This window comes from Cinclus cinclus, chromosome 17 (genome assembly GCF_963662255.1).
Source record: "Cinclus cinclus chromosome 17, bCinCin1.1, whole genome shotgun sequence".
In the NCBI taxonomy this organism is placed as follows: domain Eukaryota; kingdom Metazoa; phylum Chordata; class Aves; order Passeriformes; family Cinclidae; genus Cinclus; species Cinclus cinclus.
This window is the reverse complement of record NC_085062.1, coordinates 11,841,609-11,861,926: the sequence shown is the minus strand read 5'-3', so window position 1 is coordinate 11,861,926 and position 20,318 is coordinate 11,841,609. Positions and strand designations below refer to the sequence as shown.

The 20,318-nt window shown below is 42.5% G+C and overlaps 1 protein-coding gene across 3 annotated transcripts in view; it reads left to right on the top strand.

The window, feature by feature from the left end:
* CABIN1 (calcineurin binding protein 1) overlaps nucleotides 1-20,318 on the top strand; it is a 102,856-nt gene that overhangs the window by 58,353 nt on the left and 24,185 nt on the right. For all 3 annotated transcript variants that reach the window (XM_062504061.1, XM_062504062.1, XM_062504060.1), the window contains exons 29-32: nucleotides 14,329-14,492; nucleotides 16,458-16,554; nucleotides 17,777-18,418; nucleotides 18,868-18,942. In XM_062504061.1, coding sequence (XP_062360045.1) covers nucleotides 14,329-14,492; nucleotides 16,458-16,554; nucleotides 17,777-18,418; nucleotides 18,868-18,942 — 978 coding nt within the window. The remainder of the gene's footprint in view (nucleotides 1-14,328; nucleotides 14,493-16,457; nucleotides 16,555-17,776; nucleotides 18,419-18,867; nucleotides 18,943-20,318) is intronic.

The window sequence follows — 20,318 nt, the reverse complement described above, 5'->3', positions numbered from 1 at the left end:
ATGAAAAAGGGCAGGTCAGAAAGAAGCTATTAGCATGAATACATAGAAAGTATTCCATTCAGTTCTGTATTTAAAATGCAAATCTGTGTTATGCAGTCAAAAGAGTAAAGTTCAATGGATTTTTTTTGAAGTGGTAGTGTCAAAACTGCGTTGTTAATATAGAATTCGTTGCTGTCTTGGGTGGAAAGATGTGAGAGGCAGTAGAGACATGGGTTGTTTTTGAGTAGCAATGCCCATAGTGAAATCTGAGCTTTAAAACAAGAAACAGTCTCTCTTACAGTTTAAGTGGGGGCATAGACACAGGGTATTGTTGATTAGTATAATTTTATTGAAGGTAAATAGGGTAGCTGAATTATTCTTTAGCTATTTTTTCAAGATGCTGTTAAGCATAGAAGTATATATATGATGAATGCAGAAAAGTAGGAAGTGGCAAGGTGTATAGGGCTTTTAGTGTGAGAACTCTTGAATTGCTGTGCTAAGAAAATAGGAACGTGAAGAAAAGATGGGTAAAAAGTAGCTGAAGTGATGGGAAAGGAAGATAATGTTAGCACCTGATTTCTACCTGCCGTGGGGACTGTCAAGCAAGGTGTTAAACCTGAGGTGTTAGTAAACAGGATGGATTTTGAGCACTTCAGAATAATCGTAGTAAGTGGGAGGAAAACAAACCGAAGTCCCTGCAATGCTTGAAAAGGCAAGAGGAGGTCAAAGCAATCGCCCTGCCTGTGAAGAGAGAGAAAGGAGCAAGTGAAGATAAAATGTTTAAACTTCTGAGATGGAGGTAATCTGGAGCAGAGCCTGGATCAGTGGCTGGGAAAAGATGATGAGTTTAGCTGCGCTGAGCTGAGATTGAGGAACCTGTATCAGTGACTTTGTGAGGCAGGATTACGTGGACTGAGGTTGGCACACGTTTTGGGTCTCTTAATGGGGGATTGGCCGAAATCATCAAAAGCATGGAGAGGGAAGTCCGCGGGAAAGGACGAGGGGAGATCGTTTGTTTATCCCGTCGAACAGTTTGAGAAAGGCAGAAAGATGTAACGAAAGAAGTGGCAAAGGGCTGGTGCGAGGACGGTGCCAGCAGCACCCCCGGTACCGCAGGAGCGGCTCGGGCACGATGTGGCGGCGCCAGCGCGGGGCTGCAGTCCCGGGCCGCGGCGGCGCGGCTCGGTGCCGTGCGGGGGAGCTGCGGGGTGGCCCCGCGGGGGCGAGCGCACAGCGGTGCGGGCTGCGCCGCTGCGGGGGCGGCCCCGCGCCCGGCCATGGCGGCAGCTGCGGCGGGGAGGCGGCCGGTGCTGGGCTCGGCTCCGCTCCGAGCATCCCCGCGGGCCCCGCCGCCTCGGCGCTGCGGGCACGGCGGCGAGCCGGCCGAGCCGGCGGAAAATAGGTCACGGACGGGCCTTGGGTGGCGGCGAGGTGAAGGGCGGTGAAGCGGCACCGGCGGGGTTAAACTGGGTCAGGGAATATTTCGGGAAGGTTTGGCGGACAGGTGGAAGCAGATAACCGGTTTTTATTAATGCTCGCGAACCGACAGCGGCAGCTGTTCGCTCCGTTGCCCTAAGCGGGATGGCTGCGAGCCAGGCTCGGCGATAACCGGCACCGACCTGTCAGGCACGGCCGGCCCCGGCCCGCAGCCTCTCGGCGGCGAAGGCAGAAGGAGAAATAAAATAAATAACTATCCGCGGCGGCAGGAAATCCGAGGTACGCGGCTTCCAGGGCTCGGGCAACTCCGGTGCGAGAGGAAGTGCGAGGCGGGCGGGGGCGGTCAGGTGGGGGCGCGGGGGCGGCGCGGGGCCCGGGCGGGGGCGGGCGCGCTCCGGCTCCGCGGCCGCCGGGGAACTCCGGCGGAGCCAGCCCGCGCCTCGGTGATGGTGAGTGCGGGGGGCGGCTCGGGGAGCTTCCCCCGCGCGCACGCGGGGAGCCCGGGCCGGGCTGCGGCCGATGTCCCGCGGGGAGGCCGGGGGCTCCGGCGGGGACAGATGCGGTGCTGGAGGAAGTTCGGTCCCTCTGCCCGCGGCGGCGCAAACGGCTGCCGGCTCCCCCTGCGCTCTAGGGCGTTCCTCGGTGCGCCGTGCTTTTGCCCTTTCCCACCCCGCTTGCCCGCGCGTACTCAAAGCCTCCCGAGCAGCTGGCCGTGATCTGCGGGGAATCCCTTCTCCGGTGCTGGGCGGGCTGCGGGCGCCGCTGGGATCATCCCAGCCCCGAGCTGGAGGGAGGGAGATGAGATCTGATGACATTTGCCGTCGTGGTTGGGAAATACTTATTTCATTAGTTCGGTTCGTCTGCGGTTAGAGGCTGAACAGAGCTGCTTTGCTGCGCAGGAAAATCCTGAGGGCGATGGGAAACGGAGGAGTCGAGAGAAGTTTGGAAGGGGGGACGAAAGGGTGAGGGATTTTTGTTTGATTCGGTCTGCATTGTTTGGGATTTCTCCTTCCTCCGCTCCCTGGGTGGGATGAATTACTTAGCACCCTCGTTTTCAATCCGCCCGTAAAGCTTGCGAGGGGCGGCTTTCATGTGTCGAAGAGCGGCTGGGTCTCTAGGAATGCAGCGTGGCACAGAGCAGCCCAGCTGTGCTCTCTGCTGTGCGCTCCCGGCTCTGCTGCCAGAGCCGGGCGCACACGGGAGATTCCCCTGCTTATCGGTGACCTAACAGGAAAGCCTGTTTGTTGTTCAGTGTCTATTTTGCATGAGCTACTATGCTGTACCAGTTGCTGCTTCACTCAGCTGAAGAGAGAGAGAGGATAAGAGGATTCCAATTTAATTAGCAGTTTGTTAAAACCAGTCAGCTTTGTCTGGTCACATGTTTATAATTTTAGAACGTATGTCTTAATTGCAGTGAATTCTGGTGTGGTGCAGAAAGCAAGTGCCACATGCCGTTTGCGGCATTGACTGTGGCAGCTCCACGTTTCTATTTTTTAAATTTACTGCAGCCTCTGTTTATTTGTGCAGTGGCAGATATTTGAGTGTGCTGGGGGCATTTTGCATGAAGCAGATCGAGGAATTAAAGCATATGCTGTAGAGGTTTTTATTAGCCAGGGAGCTGCAAGTAGTGTCCTTTCTATTGGAGCATATTCGGGTTGACATTTTGAATACCCAGATACTGCTTTCAGTAATAGGACTGTTATGTGTTTTTAGCATCTTTATTGGAGTCTGAAATACTTGAAATGTTGAAGCCTTCCTAACTCCTCAATAATTAGTCTAGTTGTTCTCAAACAATTTCTGTCTCACAGTATCGCCGCAATCAAACACCAGCAGACTGTACCCTGTCTTCTGAGCTGAGGGCTGAGACACTGCTGTGCCTTGTGTTAGACTGAGTTATGTTGTATCGCTGCTGGTTGGACGTTGGAAGATCCCCTGTGAATACTGTGATTTATGTTACTGTAAATAGGGCAATTAAATTACTGCTTCCCTGCAATGTCTTGTTCCTCTGGTGTTACTGAAGATCAGTCAACTTCAGTTGGGGTGCTAGGCAGGCTTCTGCCTAAATGTTTACTTGAATTAGGCATTTCCACTAACTCTTAAAACTGGATAAAGAACTGCTTTTGTTTTTCTAAGGAAGTCCTGGCAGTGTCTGAAAGCAAGATAGCATGAGGTGTTAACACACATATGTGTCCTCCCCCACAAAAAAAAGGTAAAATACATGAGCAACAGAGTTACTGAAATCCCTTTTTGTTGCATGAATTCCTGTATCAGAAGAGAAAAATAACTTGAGATTAGCTGTGGGGTGCATAACAGAAAGATTTTTTTACCTTTTATAGCCGTCAGGATTCCTTCAGGGCTTCCACTTGCTGGACAGAGAAGGGAAGTGTTCTGTGGTTGCTGCTGTAGTGTGGGCAAAAGAGATAATGAAATTAATTGCTTGTCAGCTCCTAATCCCTTAATTTGAGGGTCTTAATTGTTAAGGATGGAATGTGCAAATTCATGTAGAGCTTTAGTTTTTGGAGAGGAGTACATCCGTTCATAACCTCTATTATGGGATATTTGTTTCTTACTACCTATTTTAAATAAACTGTTTCCTGCCCTCAACTTCAGCTGACAAACCATTTGAAATCCAGGGCGTGTATTTCTGTCATTCCTAAACCAGTATGAAACCTCAGACAGAGCTGGGACCTCCAAAAATGAATTAAGTCATGTGTTTACAAACACATGTCTTTCTAGAACTGGCATTAGAAAAAGGAACAGGGAGCCCTAGTCAGATCTTACAGGATTCTGGTTTGAAAGGTTTTTTTCTGCTGGCTCCTGCTGTCATTTAACCTCTGTCAGAATACTGGAAGAGTTTAAGTTCTTGTTCCCTTCAGCTTTCCATTGCTTTTTTCTTCTCAACATTGACAAAAGATTCGAGTGTTTCTCTGTGCTTCCAGATTGTGTGCACATACCAAAATACCAGCCTGTCATGGAACATGCCATTCTTGTCACTTTCCAAAAGTGTTTTCCAATAGTGAACAGTTGAGTATATTTTTGAGTGCTATTCCTGGTATGTATTGCATTTTATATTTCACCCTGGTTGGTAGTGCTTGTTTATATTTGTGCTGTTAAAACTACTGACAGTTCTTTAAATTCCAATAGGCAGCGCTCTTAATTTTTATAAAAAATTCATAGTCTATTCAGTGAGGTTTACTAGCTTTTTTCATAATCTTGATTTGTTCCTAAATAAGCTGCAAAACCCCCTGCCTACATGTGCTTTGAAGTCTGTGGCTTATAAACTACTGAACATGAATGTTAAGGTCATAGTAGCTTTAAAGCAAATTGTCAGTACCCAACCAGAGCAGTTGTTACATGTGGATTTATCACTTCCCAGTAATGATGTGGCCCTTTTCTGACCAAGTTTCAGTATGTACAATAAACAAGCATGATTTTGTGTTGTGTCACCTTGAACCTGCTTTACTCTTTCTTACTTAACAGGGTCAGCTGGGAAAAATGTACCTACCCAACAGGTCACTGAGGAAAAATGTATTCTTTTGAAAAGTCCCTAAGTGACCCCCAAAGTTAGGTGATGTGGCTGCATGATCACTCACAGTACTCTGAGATAAAGGTGTTTGTCTGACAGGTGCATCTTAGCCAGCAGGTATTTTAAGGAGAATGTTTCTGGGTAATTTTTATGAAGATGTAGTTTTGTATCAAGATAAAATTAAAGTGAAGTCTCTATCAGTTTTAAGGATTATCACTCGATTGTATTTTATGAGCTGCCATCTGATGCTGCTGTAGAGGGTTTTCTGTTTTCAAAAATTGTGATGGAAATTAGTAGCAAGCATTCTCTGGACCTTTTGATTTATGTTTCTTCAGGCTCAGAGATCTCAGCAGGATCTCCTAATGCCATGTATTCTACTGATTTGGTACTGACAAGAAAGAACACTGAGTGCTTGATCAGTATTATTTTCTGAAATGATAGCATTTTCCTCTGTGCTGCTGATCTAACCCTCTAGCTTTTGATATTTTCTGAGACTTTGAGTCTAACACAATGATATAGATGAAAAGGTGGATATGTCACTTCTTCTGAGCATTTTATGAACACGCTGAAATATTTTGCAAACACCGGGATTTTATAGACTCTCATTTTGATGTCTTACTGTGTGTGTCATTATGTAGAGGAGAGTAAAAGCTGAAAGTCTGTGCTGTCAGTGCAAGGATGCTGGGTGTCAGCTGTTGGGTAGGAGTGGGCAGTTAAGCATTTTGTTTGTTGAAAAGCAAGCAATGTAGGATTGAAGACCAGTTTGTGTTGGCATAAAAACTGGAGTATTTTGGTAAAATAACTTTTTAGCACTCTGACAGCCTAGTTTAAAACATTCAAAACCAGTGGGTCTTTATATACTGGGTAATCAGTAATTTACATCTAAAATTTAGTGTTTAGGTAGGTGAAAATCTGTTTCTTCAAATTCTTCAAGCCTGAAGGATTTTAGGCTGAAATAGTAGAAAGTGACATCCTGTACAAGGAAGAGAGACCCTTACTGCAGTGTTACAGCATGAAGAATCTCTGAACAACTCTTCCTGTTAATTCTACATTAACAGTGTGCTGAACCTCAACAATTAGCATAGCACTTAATGTTATGAAGTTCTTGCCCACCTTTCTAGAACTGGATACACTGCACTAGAAGATGGAGGCTTTGTTATGCTATACTGCCCATGCAGTCTTTTAAGGTAGGAGTGTTGTCAGAATAACCTTAGCAATGCTCTGTGCCACATTCACTATTTTTGGATGCTACAAGACATAGTCAGAAATTATAGCTGATAGTTCTGTGTTCTGAAGCAATTTTCAATTTTCTTAAAATTGAGGTAGAATCACAGAATTGTAGAATTACAGATTAGTTTGGGTTGTAAGAGACCTTTAAAGGTCAGCCAGTCCAAATCTCCTGCAATGAACAGGGATATCTTCAGCCGGATGAGGCTGTTCCAAGCCCTGTACAATCTGACCATGAATGTTTCCAGAGATGGGGCATCCACCACTGTTCTGGGCAGACTGCGCCAGTGTTTTGCCACCCTCATCATGAAATAAGTTTTTTCATTATATCTCATTTAGATCAACCCTTCTCTAGTTTAAAAGAAGGGTTGCCCCCTGTCCTATCGTGACAGGTCCTGTTGAAATGTGTGTCCCCATTTTTCTTACAGGCCCCCTTTAAGTATTGAAAGGAGTCTGTTCTCCAGGCTGAGCAACCCCAGCTCTCTCAGCCTTTCCTCACAGCAGAGGTGCTCCAGCCCTCTGATCAGCTCTGTGGGTCCATGGCTTTGCTGTGCTGAGGACCGTGGGGCTGGACACAGTACTCCAGCTGGGATCCCCAGGTAACCTTCCTTCCACCAAACAATACCAGTTTCAGTGCCTGAACACTGCTGGCTGTTTCCTATGTTACTTCTGGGGGTACTGGGAACAGTCACTGTACAGACTGAAGTGTTGGGGTCTGGATGACAAAAAAATCTCATAATCCTTGAAGTTGCCCTTGTCTGGAAACCAGCAGCTTCTCCCAGCTCTGTGTTAACCCCAGTTCTCTGGTTCTGCAGCACCCCCTTTAGAGGTAAGACTGAGAGGTGGGGCTCAGCCTTGGTTTGTCACTGACAGAGCCCAGAACCACCTTGCAGTTTCTGGTTGTCATTTGTGTCCCCTGACATTTGTCATCTTTAATGACTTAGCCATCATCCTTTGCATTGAAAGGAAATAATAATTTCTAGCTTGTAATTAATCTCATCCTGATGTGGAGCCTGTAATAGCTCAGGTGAGCCACATCCCCTTAAATGCCTTTTTCCCTCTGTAAAATGTTTCTGGGTGGTACCATTAAATGTATGTGTCTATATCAGATTTGTGGAGTTAGATTAAATTACTGAATTATTGCCACGTGTTGTAAAAAAAAAAAGAGAGTTTGTTTATGTCATCAGGGGGCTGATGCAGAAACCTGCCCAATTCCAGGCTGCTGGATGAACTGTACCAAGGCTGTACCAAACTGTACCTTGTTTCATTAAGTACCATTTGCATCTGATGTCGGGCACTCTGCTTGTAGCAGATACACAGAAAAGTTCTTAGCAGGGAAAGCCTCTTAATACAAGGAAAGGCTGTCTATTAGGTGAAACCAGAACCCCTGTCACTGTCTAGATGTGCCCTGCTAACCATTTATTTTGGTGGTGTAGAAATCGTCCTGCCTGGAAATATGGCCCCAGAAAATGACTAAAGAAATTAAAAATTCCAATAAAGGATTTCCACATCAAAGTTCTCATATGCTTTAATTCGATTTCTGCATAAAATTATTTGTGTGTTAGAAGATTCAGAAGCAGTCTGTGTTCTGTGGATTTCTGTGCTTCATATCCTCCCAAAGAAAAAATTCCAGACTGTTTCAGACAGGGACATGACACAAAACCAAAATGCACCTCAAAAAATGGTACTGGAGGCAGTACAAAGTACTGAAGGGTAACAAAGAATCTGAAAGTCCAGCATGGGTGAAGAGACTCCTCAGTGTTTTCTGTTGAGTAGGTGGAAGTACCTGAGTCTCTGGATGACTTCTGCTCTTCTGCATCCCTTTGGCAAGCTTGAATTGTCTGCAGGACAGGGTGAATGAAACTTAATTGCTGATAATTTAATTCTTCAACAATCCCTTTTGTTCCTCTCTCCTAAAATACACTTGGTAAAAGGGAGCAACTTGCAGAGGAAAGATGATAAATCTGCTTGAATAATTTGTTCCGAAGTCTATCAGTAACTGACCTTCCAGCTTGAGAAGTTGTCCAGCTGTCCAAAAGGGAGCCTTTGTTAATGTTGGCAACAGAAAAAAAGGGGGAAAATAAAAAAGTCAGTGTTCCACAGCTTCCACATCCACTTTTGCTTTAGCATCCCAGATTTTCAGGTTAGAGGAATGAGGCACTGAACAGGAGGGAATTCTTAGAGTACCCTGGAGAAAGATGCTGCCCTGGCACTCTTGGTGTTAACCTGGAAAAGCAGTGCAGGGAGCAGCCACCACCATGCAGAGGATGATGCATTATGCACACTCCTGCTGTATTTCCTGGATTTTCGTGTGGGTGATGTCTGTGTGAGGCACACTGGTACAGACCTCCAGAGGGAATGCAGCTGTGTTATTGTCTGAGCAGGACTGCACCTTCAAAACAGGTTTTAAGAGACTGCTTTGTTGCTTCTCCTTGCTTTCTTTGTCTTTCTGTCGTAGCCATGCAGTAGAATAGTTTCTTTATTTGCTTTTCTTACAGTCTAGCTAGCTGTTTCCCTTTAAAAAAAAAAGTGACTTTCTGTTGACATGGTTGTGAAATCACATGGTACATGGGAACCATCTGAGTAAAAACTCCTCAAGCCTCCTGACGGGCTGAACATAAACCTCTAGATTCTGCCTGGCAAATGGCCAAACCCCAAGCTCTGCAAAGGCCATCTGCAGGCCTCAGTTTCTGTTTCATTAATTCCACCTGAACTCGTAACTCATCTTCTTAACAAGGCATTTCTGGTTTTAAGTAATTGCTTATGCAGCAAGGAAATAATTCCCTTTCCCTGCCTCCTGTGTGGATGTCCCTGACTCATGCTCGCAGTCTCCCAAAGCTTGGGTGTTCTTTTCGTAGGGTTAAAACCAATTTAAAGTCAAGTCAACTGTAAAATGATTGTTCTGGAAATTGAAAAGTCTGAAATTTAAGACCCTGCAAATACACTGTATTTTGAAGAGAGAAATAAGAGGTGAAAATTGTCCATTATGTTTCTTTATCAGCATATGATGATTGGAACATATAGAGCACTTCTATTTGTCAATATTTTTTCATGCTGCTGTCTTGCTAAAATAAAGTTAAAGAATTCCACAGCTCTTCCAAAATGTATATATGGTGTTTATTCATTTCCAAGTGTTTGTGTATTTAAAAGATAAGAAAATAAGGAATTGACAATATTTGCATTGTAGCTTAGGAATTGTAATCCTTCTTGTTCTTGACCTATTGAAAGGGCGTTGCTGCAGTTTTTGCCTTTATTTCTGGGCCAATTAAATGTAATTTATGTATTACCATACTTTTTAATATATTCTGTTACTGTACTGTGTAATGATTATAGTCTGAAAAAGTTATTAAGATTTTCCTGAAATCAGCTAAGTTACAGTAAGCAGGGGTTGCTCAATGATACAGGCCCCTGCAGATAATAGTTTTAATACTTTGAATATAGCTGCTTTTCTTTCTTAATACTTTTGTGCCCACTCACATTCCTGTTCACAGAGGCAGAATTGTCTCATTTCAGGCTGAATAGCAGTGTGGATGAAATGAGGAACTGAGGAAATAAAATAATAGAATTATCTGTAGGAACGAAGAAAAGTAAAAATCAAGTGACAGTACAATAATAAGAGATATGGGAGCATGTTAAGATTGGATGAAGAAAGGTGGTTTAGTAATTTGCTAAATGAGGGAGGGGGCAGTGGTTTTAATGGTTGTGCTCAGAGGTAGCAGGAAGTTGTGAGTCAGACAAAGACACACTCCTAGTTGAGCACTAAATAAAGCAATGCTTCAAAAGGAGAGTGGGGATATTCAGGGGTCTCTGCTGGACTTTCCTAACTTCAAATAGAGAGGTTTCAGACCTTGTGTGTTGAATCTGTTCAACTTGAACCATATTCCTTTCCTCTGCAGGCACCCAGAGCAAGACATTAAAATGATGTAAGTAGCTAAGAAGACAGGACATGAGTAAAGCTGGTAGTATTTCAGTATGTTGTGCTTAACCCTATATGAAAGCAGAGACTTTAGAAAGTTTAGGAAGGTAGGAGCTTTCCAGGGATTATACAGCTGTACTTAGTTAATCTTCATGATTTTGAAAAATCATGTAGGTTGTTGCATTATTAATTGGTGCTTTCCCTGAACCACTTAATTAGTTTGCTTACTAGTTTTGTCATACTTTCTAGCAATCTTAAAATAATACTTAAATTATTTTCACTGAAGGCTCTTAGCACTGATGTTACTGACAAGACATTACTGAGACTGACAAATGAAAAAATGTTTGGTTTTGATTTGGTCACTTGGAGTCCAGGTTGTTGTATGTTGTGCAACTTGAACTTCCAGGACCCCTTGAAAAAAAAAAAGGGGATGAAAAAGAGGGAGTTAAGTAATGGAAGTCCTTATTTGTATTAGTGTGGATTTTATGTGTTTGCTTGTTATATGTGCATTGGATCATCTGAAGCATGACATGCATTTCTCCATTTCGATGAGAAGCAAAGCCATGGAGCACTGAGAGAGTAAAGTTTGATCTGTGCTCAGAAAATGGCTTACCCTGGAGCTGTGCTGTGGCAGCAGCAGCATCCCCAGGGAAGTTTGGGGTTTGCTGGGATATGTCAGCCTTTCCTCCTCAGAGAGGCATTCCTAAACCCCAGGGAATCCCCTCCCCTAAAGTTCTGGAGTAAGCAGCGTGGAGGAATAATAAGCACTTCCTTCCTTTCTATTTTCAGTGACTGAGCTAGAAAGTGCCACAGTGCTGCAGCTCTGCTCACAGCACTGTCCTCTGCTGCTCACCCTCCTCCCGAGCCTGCGCTACTGCAAGGGCAGGCAGAGCAGCAATTCCAAGCTTAAAAATAATTGTAGAAGTGTCACCAGGATTATGGCAGACTGGTTTCATTATTCAGTTTTATATTTAATGTAACGCTCGGTATTAAGTTCTCTGCAGGGTTTTCACTAGTCCCAGATTTATTTTTTCCTAGCAATGTGTGGCAGGCTTCCCCCGCCCCCACTCTTGCAGCATGTTTGTTTTGCCAGGAAGGCATGGAGAGCAGCCTGATGTTTTGGATCTTGAGAGGCATTTTGGAGTTGTTGGAAGTGTCTCACTCCTTCCTCTGGTTTGGTGTAAACAACTCTGCTGGCTGTGGCAGCAGGGAGGAGAGCTTTGAGCACTGGGAATGGTGGCCAGCAAACACGAGCGGGCATTGGATGTCAAATCCTTTCGGTGGCCAGAGCTGGAGACATTTTGTCAGGTATCCTGAGAGGCCATAACCAGCAACAAAATCTTTCAAAGAACTGGGAATTGTTGTCACAAGGATCTGCACTCTTCTGTGAGTGTATTTTCAAGAGGGGTACTTGGCTAACAAATCTCTGTTTTCAAGTGAGGATGTAAAAACTTGATTTTTAGTCAAACAGGATATTTCCTGGTCTTCTCCCCAGTTATAGTTTTACAAACTTTACATTTGTCTATTTCTTAAACTTTGTTAAAGATAATAAAAGCCTAATGTTGAGCTTCTTTAAAAAGGCTGCAGTTTGTGATCTGAATTTAGAAGCATTCTTCCTGAAGTTTATTGATATTTAGGAAGGAAAAATTAATACCTGATGGGCTTCGTTAAACTTCTCTTTGGAAGAGATTTAAACAAGACATTCTTTAGATTCTGACTGGAATCGTAGTCTTGGAAATTCCACATGACTCATGAAATAAACTGTTATAAACTCACTTTGCCATCAATGTTTTGCATATTGCTTAATAAAATCACTGATGAAATGAAGATTGCTCTGGTGGCAGGTTTCTTTGTGCTTTTGGCTCGAGGCTGCCTGTGGGACAGGCAGGTGTGTAGTATTGGACCCCTGTCTTGCTGTTTTGCATTTATAAAGCTGCAAGTCAACACATGAAAAGTTGGTGACTTGCCTTTTAAAATCAGTCCTACTTTTGGAATTGCAGTGGTAAACTTGGGCGCTCCTAATGTGAGTTTTAATTTAACCTCTTCTAACGTGCCCTGTTTTAGAAGACAGCAGCATTCTCTAAAATACATAACTTTGTTTCTATCTGAGGGATTTTTCCTGGCTTTCTGGGTGCAGTTTGTATATTTTGTCATTGAAAGTGGTTCTAATACATTGTTGTAATTTCCAGGGTAGCATTAAAAAATATATATGTGAGAAGGAGCTGCAAAATTATTTCCAGCTAATTCCAGATACCGTATCTGATCAAGTCATCCTCCTGATTCAAATGAAGCATGAGATAATGCTGAAAAAGACCAGGAACCTACCTACACATTGGCAGTGTTCCACTCCTACAGTGTGCTGGAGTTGACCATAAATTGTTTTCTGTAGTTAAATTGGCTAAGTAGGTTGTTGCAATGTGGTGCCATTATGAGGCATTCACTTGTTTTGGGATTTGGCAGAAACCCAGTTTACATACGTGCAGAGAAGCAAAAAATAGCAGCTCCAGAATGTGTGTTTCATCTGTAGGCTGAAAGAAGAGCCATTGTATGGTTTGGGCGAAGAAAAAGCATCTCTATTTAAATCGAAGTATGTGCTGGTTTACAGAACTGTCACCTGCAGGATCTGTATGTGCCTGGGAGCTGATGAGCTCCCTGGGCAGGTGAGCTCTTGGCCACCAGGTCACAGGAGGTGTTTGTGGGCGTTGGGTGTTGGGAATGGGAGGAAGCGATGGCTGCCTTGGTCATGGCTCTGTTTCCGGTACATTCTGGAAAAGGGAAGCTACAAAAAAGAGTTTCAAAGAAAGCTTCGGGGAGCAAAGAGGAAGAACCGCTTTATTGTGATCACTGTTGACTAAGAGTAGAGAGGATGAGGAAAAGGAAGAGTGAGAAAATTTGGCAGATTAGTGTGTGCATTATATCTAGTTGAAGTCACTGTTTTCCATGTAAAAACACTGATATTAAACCACTGATATTTCTCTGTTGTTTTTTCCTACGTTCCTATACATCTTAGGGAGTGGAACTAGAGATTTTCTGCAGACATGCAAGGGAAGGGTCCATTTTACACAGGGAGTTATAGATCTGCTTTTCTGATCAAATGTCATTTATGATTGCAGTAATCATTTTCTTTGCTTCCACTTTGTATTAAGTTCTGAAGAGTTTTGATCACACTCAAAATAAGGCTAAACAGATCCATGCAGGACCTTTAAACAAAGATAAAGGAGCAAATATTTGTATATCCTGCTCTCTGAACAGGCTTGGAAAGCCAAACTTTCTCAGTCAGGTGCTGCTATCAGTGAAACTCGTTTTCCCTGCTTTGCCACAAAATTGTTTACATGATCAGAGGATTTTCATGTTTTACTACAGGAAAGGTTTCAGAACCAAATAAAGCACGAGGGAAGGGTTTGCTCTGATGCAGCAGCAGTTTTTGTGAATGATCATAATTTAAGTCCCTCGCTAACATTCAAGCATGGTAATACACGCAGTTCATTTTTTCACGTGTGATGCTGACAGCATCCACACTGGACACCTCTGAAAACAATCTCATTAGATGTATTAAGCATGGCAAAATCTGAGCTGACTAACCCTGATTAAATTATGTTTGCTATCAGTCTCCAGCCTTGCTCCCCAAAGATTTCCTCGTCCCAGAAATTTAATTAGAGGGATGTACAGCCAAGTATTTGAGACTGCCACTGGAAAATGGATTCTGCTGAGGAATCTGATGCTTCTTATTGGACTGGTTCATCCACAGTGAACACTGATGATATCAAGGCACTAACCAAGTTCCTAACATGTTTAGTAACAGATTATTTGAAGATAGAAACTTGCTGTGACTGCATATTAAGAGCTCTCAGGCCATCAAAACTTACTTCAAGTTGCTCCTTGTTTTTTGTACTTAGTTGAGCTTTGACTGAGTAAGGCATGTTCATTGACATTGAAGAAAAATGCACAGTGTAATTTGGGCTTTGCTTACATTTTCTCAGAACAGTTCAGAAGCATATTTTGAAGGTGTGCTGTGGCTTCTGTAAGCCTTCCTCTTTCGCTGCTGGCAGGAATCAGTTGACTTCAAATCCAGGTCTAAATCCATATCTCGCTGTCTGGGGGACCACACCTTTTGTCATCCGTTATTCCCCTGGCCCTCAGTGGAATTCAACACGCTGCAGAATCTGACTAATTTTTTTTTCATGGTTCTGTCCTTTTCAGCTGGATCCCTCTTTAAAGGTTTCCCCTTTTGCTGTCTCTGCAGGGAATCTGGCGCATCCCCGTGGATGAGATCGACCGCCCGGGCAGTTTTGCGTCTCATATGAACCGCTCGATCGTGCTGCTGCTGAATGTGCTCTCACAGCTAAAGGATTACAACACCTTGCTCAAAGTCTCATCTATGCTGCAGAGGACCCCTGATCAGGGAAAGTACGACAGATTTATTTTAAGCCCTTACTTTGTAAAGCTTCGAGTGTGTTTTGTTCGCTGTATGACTATTTTATTTAAAGCTGCTCTTTGTTTAGGAAAAAAGGGCTTTAGATAGATTCCCTTGGGAATATAGTGGAATGATGGCTAATTTTTCTCAGGATTGCAATTCTATAGTGCAGCCTGGAGTTTCTCTGCCTTCTAAGCCTGATCAGGCTTACAGAGGTGGAGTGTCACGTGAGGGATTCTCTGGAGGAGCAGAGCTGTGACTTGGGCACCCTCTGCTCGCTCTTGTGTAAGAGCTGAGCGCAGTGCGGGAGGTCACGGCCCAGCATCCTGCCTTCCTGTAATCCTTGGTGGCCTGAACAATGGTTATGTGCCTCTTGGCAGCTGATGCTATTTAAAAAGCTTATCCTGTTCAGGGGTGATCTAATTTTAATTGCATTAACCTTATTTAAGAAAAAAAGAAGCTATTAGTGTGAGCTATATATGGACTCGTATCAATGGGAAGACCAAAATAAACATCCAAGGAAAACATTGAAGCAACTGAGGTAAAATTCTAGGAGGTTGTCCTGTGGGAAATGTTGAAATTGGTTTCTGGCGAATGCTTAAGAAATGAAACTTGAGTGATTGATGGCAGAAAGGTGGAGGCATTAAAGGCTTCTTCATATGTTTTTGAGTGTGAGTGCATGTGAATTTGCATGGATTGTAGTGTGTCTGGGAATATGTCACCACTTGTTCAGCAAACTTCAAGCCAAAAATACTTAGACTTTCAACATATCAGAAGAACTGGACCATAGAAGGTTTCAATTCTGTCCTAAGCAAACCCATAGCTGTACTAAAAATATTATGCTATTTGTAAGTCTAGACTGAATTAAAAAAACAAGTAATTTGACATGTTGGATCAGCTGGTGCCAGCCATGGTGAGCTGCAATTGTTAGAGGAACTTAGAAATGCAGATATTCTGGGTGTGTCTGGTGTATGCCTGGAACAACCCTATTTTTAAAAATAGGGAGACTTTAGTTATTACTGAACTAATGAGGAGTCATATGTTTATCATTTGCTTTTCAGGCAAAAGATAACAAAATTACTAATTTAACCAAAAATCATAGAGAGGAAATATACGTATTTAAAATGTTGGCCTTTTGACTGAAATAGTACCCTTCAGAGTTATTTACTTGATTTCTAGGCTTCTCATTAAAATCAACTAATTCTGCAATAGAAGTTGAGTTTTCCATTTAACTTAATTAGGGGGGATTGACAGCTGGAAGTGTTTTGCTTGAAAGCAAACTTAAACATTTTGTCCAAATACACTGAAATTACAGTGCTCTAGGAAATTAAAGTGAATGTTTTACACATACAATATTATTTTTTGTAATACTAACTAGGAAAAAAGGTAGTAGCACACCCATGTTTTAGCTCTAAAAATCCTGAGTTCAAAGGCAACTGATATGATCAAAGAGAGAGGATTTGCTGATGTCCTTAATTTCACATGCACGCTTTAGCCAGAACATGAAAATCACCTGAGAGTTCAACATAGCTATGTGTAACTACAGTACTCTTTTTCAAGAAAAGGATTGGGTAAAAAGCTGGTATTTGAGAGGCACAGGAGGCTTGATACAAGAAAACACTAAATCTGGTTGCCTGGTTTGCTCTGGGTTTGGTTGCTTGGTGTCTTCCCATTTCTCCCCTTCCCTCTGTTTGCAGACCGAGCTGTCTTCTGCTTCGTTTGTGTCATCTCTGATGCTTGCGAGGAGAGGAAGAGTGGAGGGAAACACAGCTAGAGTGTTATACCCCAAAATTGTTACATTTCAGTGTGCCCCTATAGATGTTTGTTTATGTTTTAAAGTTGTTGTGTTGGCTTTTTCTTGTTTTTCTCGTTTTTCTTTCCGTGTCCTGGTTCTTGCTTTCAGAGTGCTGTAAGCTTTTGGCAGCTAACTTCATTTCTGCTCTCTTGCTGTGGCACAGGAAGTACTTGCGTGATGCAGATCGCCAGGTTCTGGCCCAGCAAGCCTTTGTGCTCACAGTGAAGGTGCTGGAGGACACTCTCAACGACCTCACACAGGTGAGGCAGCAGTGCACTTCATGGTTGTCATTTAGTCATTAGGTTTTACAGTGTTCAGTTTGCTCATTCCTTAGATGTCCTGAGATTGAAGGGCTGCATTTATAAGCACTTACTTCTAATACCTTTTGTTTATATGCCACTACACAGAAGTTTTTCTTCCAGCATTGTTGCTTTTTGGTTTTGAAATTCAGTAACAAATGCAGTTTTTGAAAATGGATTGCAGTAAGTTTGGTTTGACTGTCCCTTAAATTTCAAATAATGGTAAATACACGTAGTATACAAGAGCTCCATTTTCAGGTGGGGTCTATAGGAAATTTCCTTTTGAAATGAACTAAGATTCCTCTTGCAAAACAAACCCAGACAGCATGGTGTTACATGCCTAGACACTTTTCACTGCTAGTCCTTGACAGCACCACACTCATTATTACTTATAATTTTAATGTAGATTTAGTTTTTAAAAGTCATATAGAGGCTAATCAGGCTCCAGGTTGAGGGATCTGGATATTGGAGCTTTACTTGGTAAATACATTCAAGGAAGAGCTTGTTCCTAAGGGTTTTCTAAGTTAACAGACTGTAGGTTTAACAAGTTAAAACACTGTCAAGAAGACTGGAACTCACTATATAAAATAGTTTGCTCATAAATCTGGATGTAAGAGTTGTATCATTACCAGTTTTTGAAAGAAGAGATGATGTACAGAGGTTTTCTACCTTTGGAACATCAGCAAAGTACAGGTACAAAAAGTAAAAATACTATAGCAGGGTTTTGCCTACTTCTTGATCTATTAACAAGAAGGTTATGTAAGAACAAGGAAAGGAAAGATTCTTAAACTTGAGCTTGATCTGCAGCTACCAAAAGAAACACATTTGCTTTTGATTTCAATATGTTAGAAGAAAAATTTGGCAGTTAAAACCTTGGATTTCATTTAGTTGGGTCCCTTAGCATGGACTGAAGTAGTGAGGGAAAATAAACATTGTGGCTTCAGTTCAGCCTGCCTGTTGACACTTCTCTGTGGTGTTTTCATTTAAAATACTTCTAATTGTAAGATTTGTGGCCTGAATTAATTAATATTGAGGAACAAAAAGGAATGAACATAGAAACAATGCATTTTCTTTAGCAGAAGCAGTAATGAAAGGTACTTGTCAATATTCATGATAGTCACAGCTGTGCTCAAATGCCTTCTGATTTCATTGATAACAGAGAAGAATGATTTCTTCTGTTAAGGTGTCAGAAGATCAGGGTTCCAAGTCTTCTAGCCTTGCTTCAGGAAGGATGACAACAGACGTCTCCAATAAAACTAGTGCTGAAGAGGGCAAAGATGTCCTTCCCAAAAAGCCAGTTTTATCAGATGGAGTAGTACACAGTACTGAAAATGGAGTGAAGGAGGTGACCCAGGGACAAATTCCCAATGCTATGGACATACTGGAACAAGAGGACAGGAATGACAAGGAGATTAAAGAGCTTCCTGGGCCTGGTTCAGTGGAGCCTATGGATCTTGATGGCTATTCCAATGACCCTGACAAAATTGATTCCTCATGTAAACGCAGCGAGGCGGAGCGTCTGCAGTCCGGCAGGAGCGCGAAGGACAGAGCTCCAGAGAGCCGGACTCCAGAGCTTTCCTTGGAAGAGCTCAGCATCAGCTCCAAACACCAGCAGCAGGCAGCTAAAGGAGCACTTCAAGCAGTACCTACAGAAGAACCTGTCCAGAGGTCAAGCAGGAAGAGGAAATTACTGGAGGATGTGGAGTCTGGAAAAACACTTCTGCTCGATGCTTATCGAGTCTGGCAGCAAGGTCAGAAAGTTATGGCCTATGACCTGAGCAAAATTGAGAAGATCATGTCTGAAACATACATGCTGATTAAACAGGTACTGTATGATTAATTGTTATTTCTCTGTGTGGCCTCAGACATGGCTTTAGGATGTAACAGGATTTGCTAAACCAAGCATTGTGAAATTAGCCCTATATCTGCTTAAATCTTGGAGAGATAAACACCTCCCAGAGAACCGTTCTCTTGACAAGGCCATTGCTGGGGATAGGGAGTAGGACCCTCCATGTTTTGAAACTGAATTTCTGAAATGAGCTAAGAGCTGTAATACCAGTTACGTGGTGTTTGTTCAGCTAAATATTAGTTTGAATTGAGAGAGCTGAGTATTTATCTTTGGATATGTGCTCCTGAATAACTTCAGATCAGCATTTTGCTGTAGAACTGCTTCTCCCACTTGCTCCCGTGCTCTACGTCCCTATTTAATCTCAATTTAATTAGATTTATATATGAGCTAAATAATTGTGACTTCATTAGTTGTTCTGTGTTCAGGTGGATGAAGAAGCAGCACTTGAACAGGCAGTCAAGTTTTGCCAGGTGCATATGGGAGCATCAGCACAGAAACAGGTAAGCTCTGAAGCCTTTGAGTGCTGCTAACAAGCTTTTATGAGTCTGTACAGGCAAATCTGTTGCTGAGTGTCTGCAGCATCTAGAAATACCTGCTTTCCTTGTGTTGGTGTCATCTAAGTTGGGCTGCATTAATAGGAAGATCATCCCCTTTCTTAGGGTCAGTGCTGCTGTTTATGTCAGGCTTGCAGGGTAGTTTTCATGCCCAAAAGCTGTTGGGGAAACCCCAAAGGATCTCCAAATTGAACTATTTATGGCATACTACAATTTTCCTGATGTCCACATCATAGCCCAGTATTTAATGGAGAGCAGTTACTTCTCTTTTCTACCTAAGGGCTTCAACCTCATCAGCTCTTGCCTTACTGGCATTGCAGTCTGCTCCAGAGATACCAATAGCTTTTCTTTAACTCTGTTAAAAACAAACTGTTACTCACTTTGTTTTTAGCTTCTAGTTTCTGGGTTTACCCAGCAAACAATTATAAGAGCTTTAAAGGGGTCATTATTTATCAGTTCTTAATGTGAAATCAAAGCCAAGAAGAAAACTGGATGAATGATGTATTTGTTGGCATTCATTTTGCAGCCCTAACATATTTACTATATTTGTAATTTCCGTAATTTTTGTTCAGTTAAAATGTGCTTTTGTACAGTGCATCTTTTAGCAGAGTAATAGGAAAGAGGAAAGAGGAAAGGTAGGTTTTTTTCTTTATTAGGTTTTCATGGAAGTAACTTTCTCCAATTTGTGCCCCTCAGGAAATCAGTAACCTTGTTCCGTTGAACTATAGAAATGAACAGAAATGTCAAGAGAGGTATTTAGTAGAAGTGTTGGCTTGCTTGTAGTCTGATATTTCAGGTTTTAAATTTTTTTAATAAATAAATGTTAGCTCAGCATGGGAAGTCTTTTTCAGTTTATTTTGGGGGAAAAAATAGACGTCATCACACTGTGATTTATGACTTTAAAAAGAATTTGCTAGAAAGCTTCTTTAAAAAGTAATGTTACTGTTGCTTTTTTGAATGTTTTCACCTTTTTAAAAAACACTCACCAAATTCTCCTTTATCAACCCTACTCCTTGCTGGGCTTTCTTGGAGGTTCTGGGAATGTCACTGCTATTCCAGTTCTTCCAGCAGAGTCACCGGTTCTCAGGCATGTGACAAAACAAGAGAGTGGTGGAAAACCACACAAATTAATCTTGAGAGTAGACACAATAGGTGAGCTAGTATTTAACAGCACTGGAAGCAATAAGATTTCCTGTTAAATCACTTGAAATAAAGCATACCCCTTAACATGCTGCACTTGGAAGCTTTCCCTTCTAGGAAGCAGTCCCAGCTAACGAGGTTATTACATCCTGCAGTCTCATTTTCCTCTGCTTCTAGCAGGA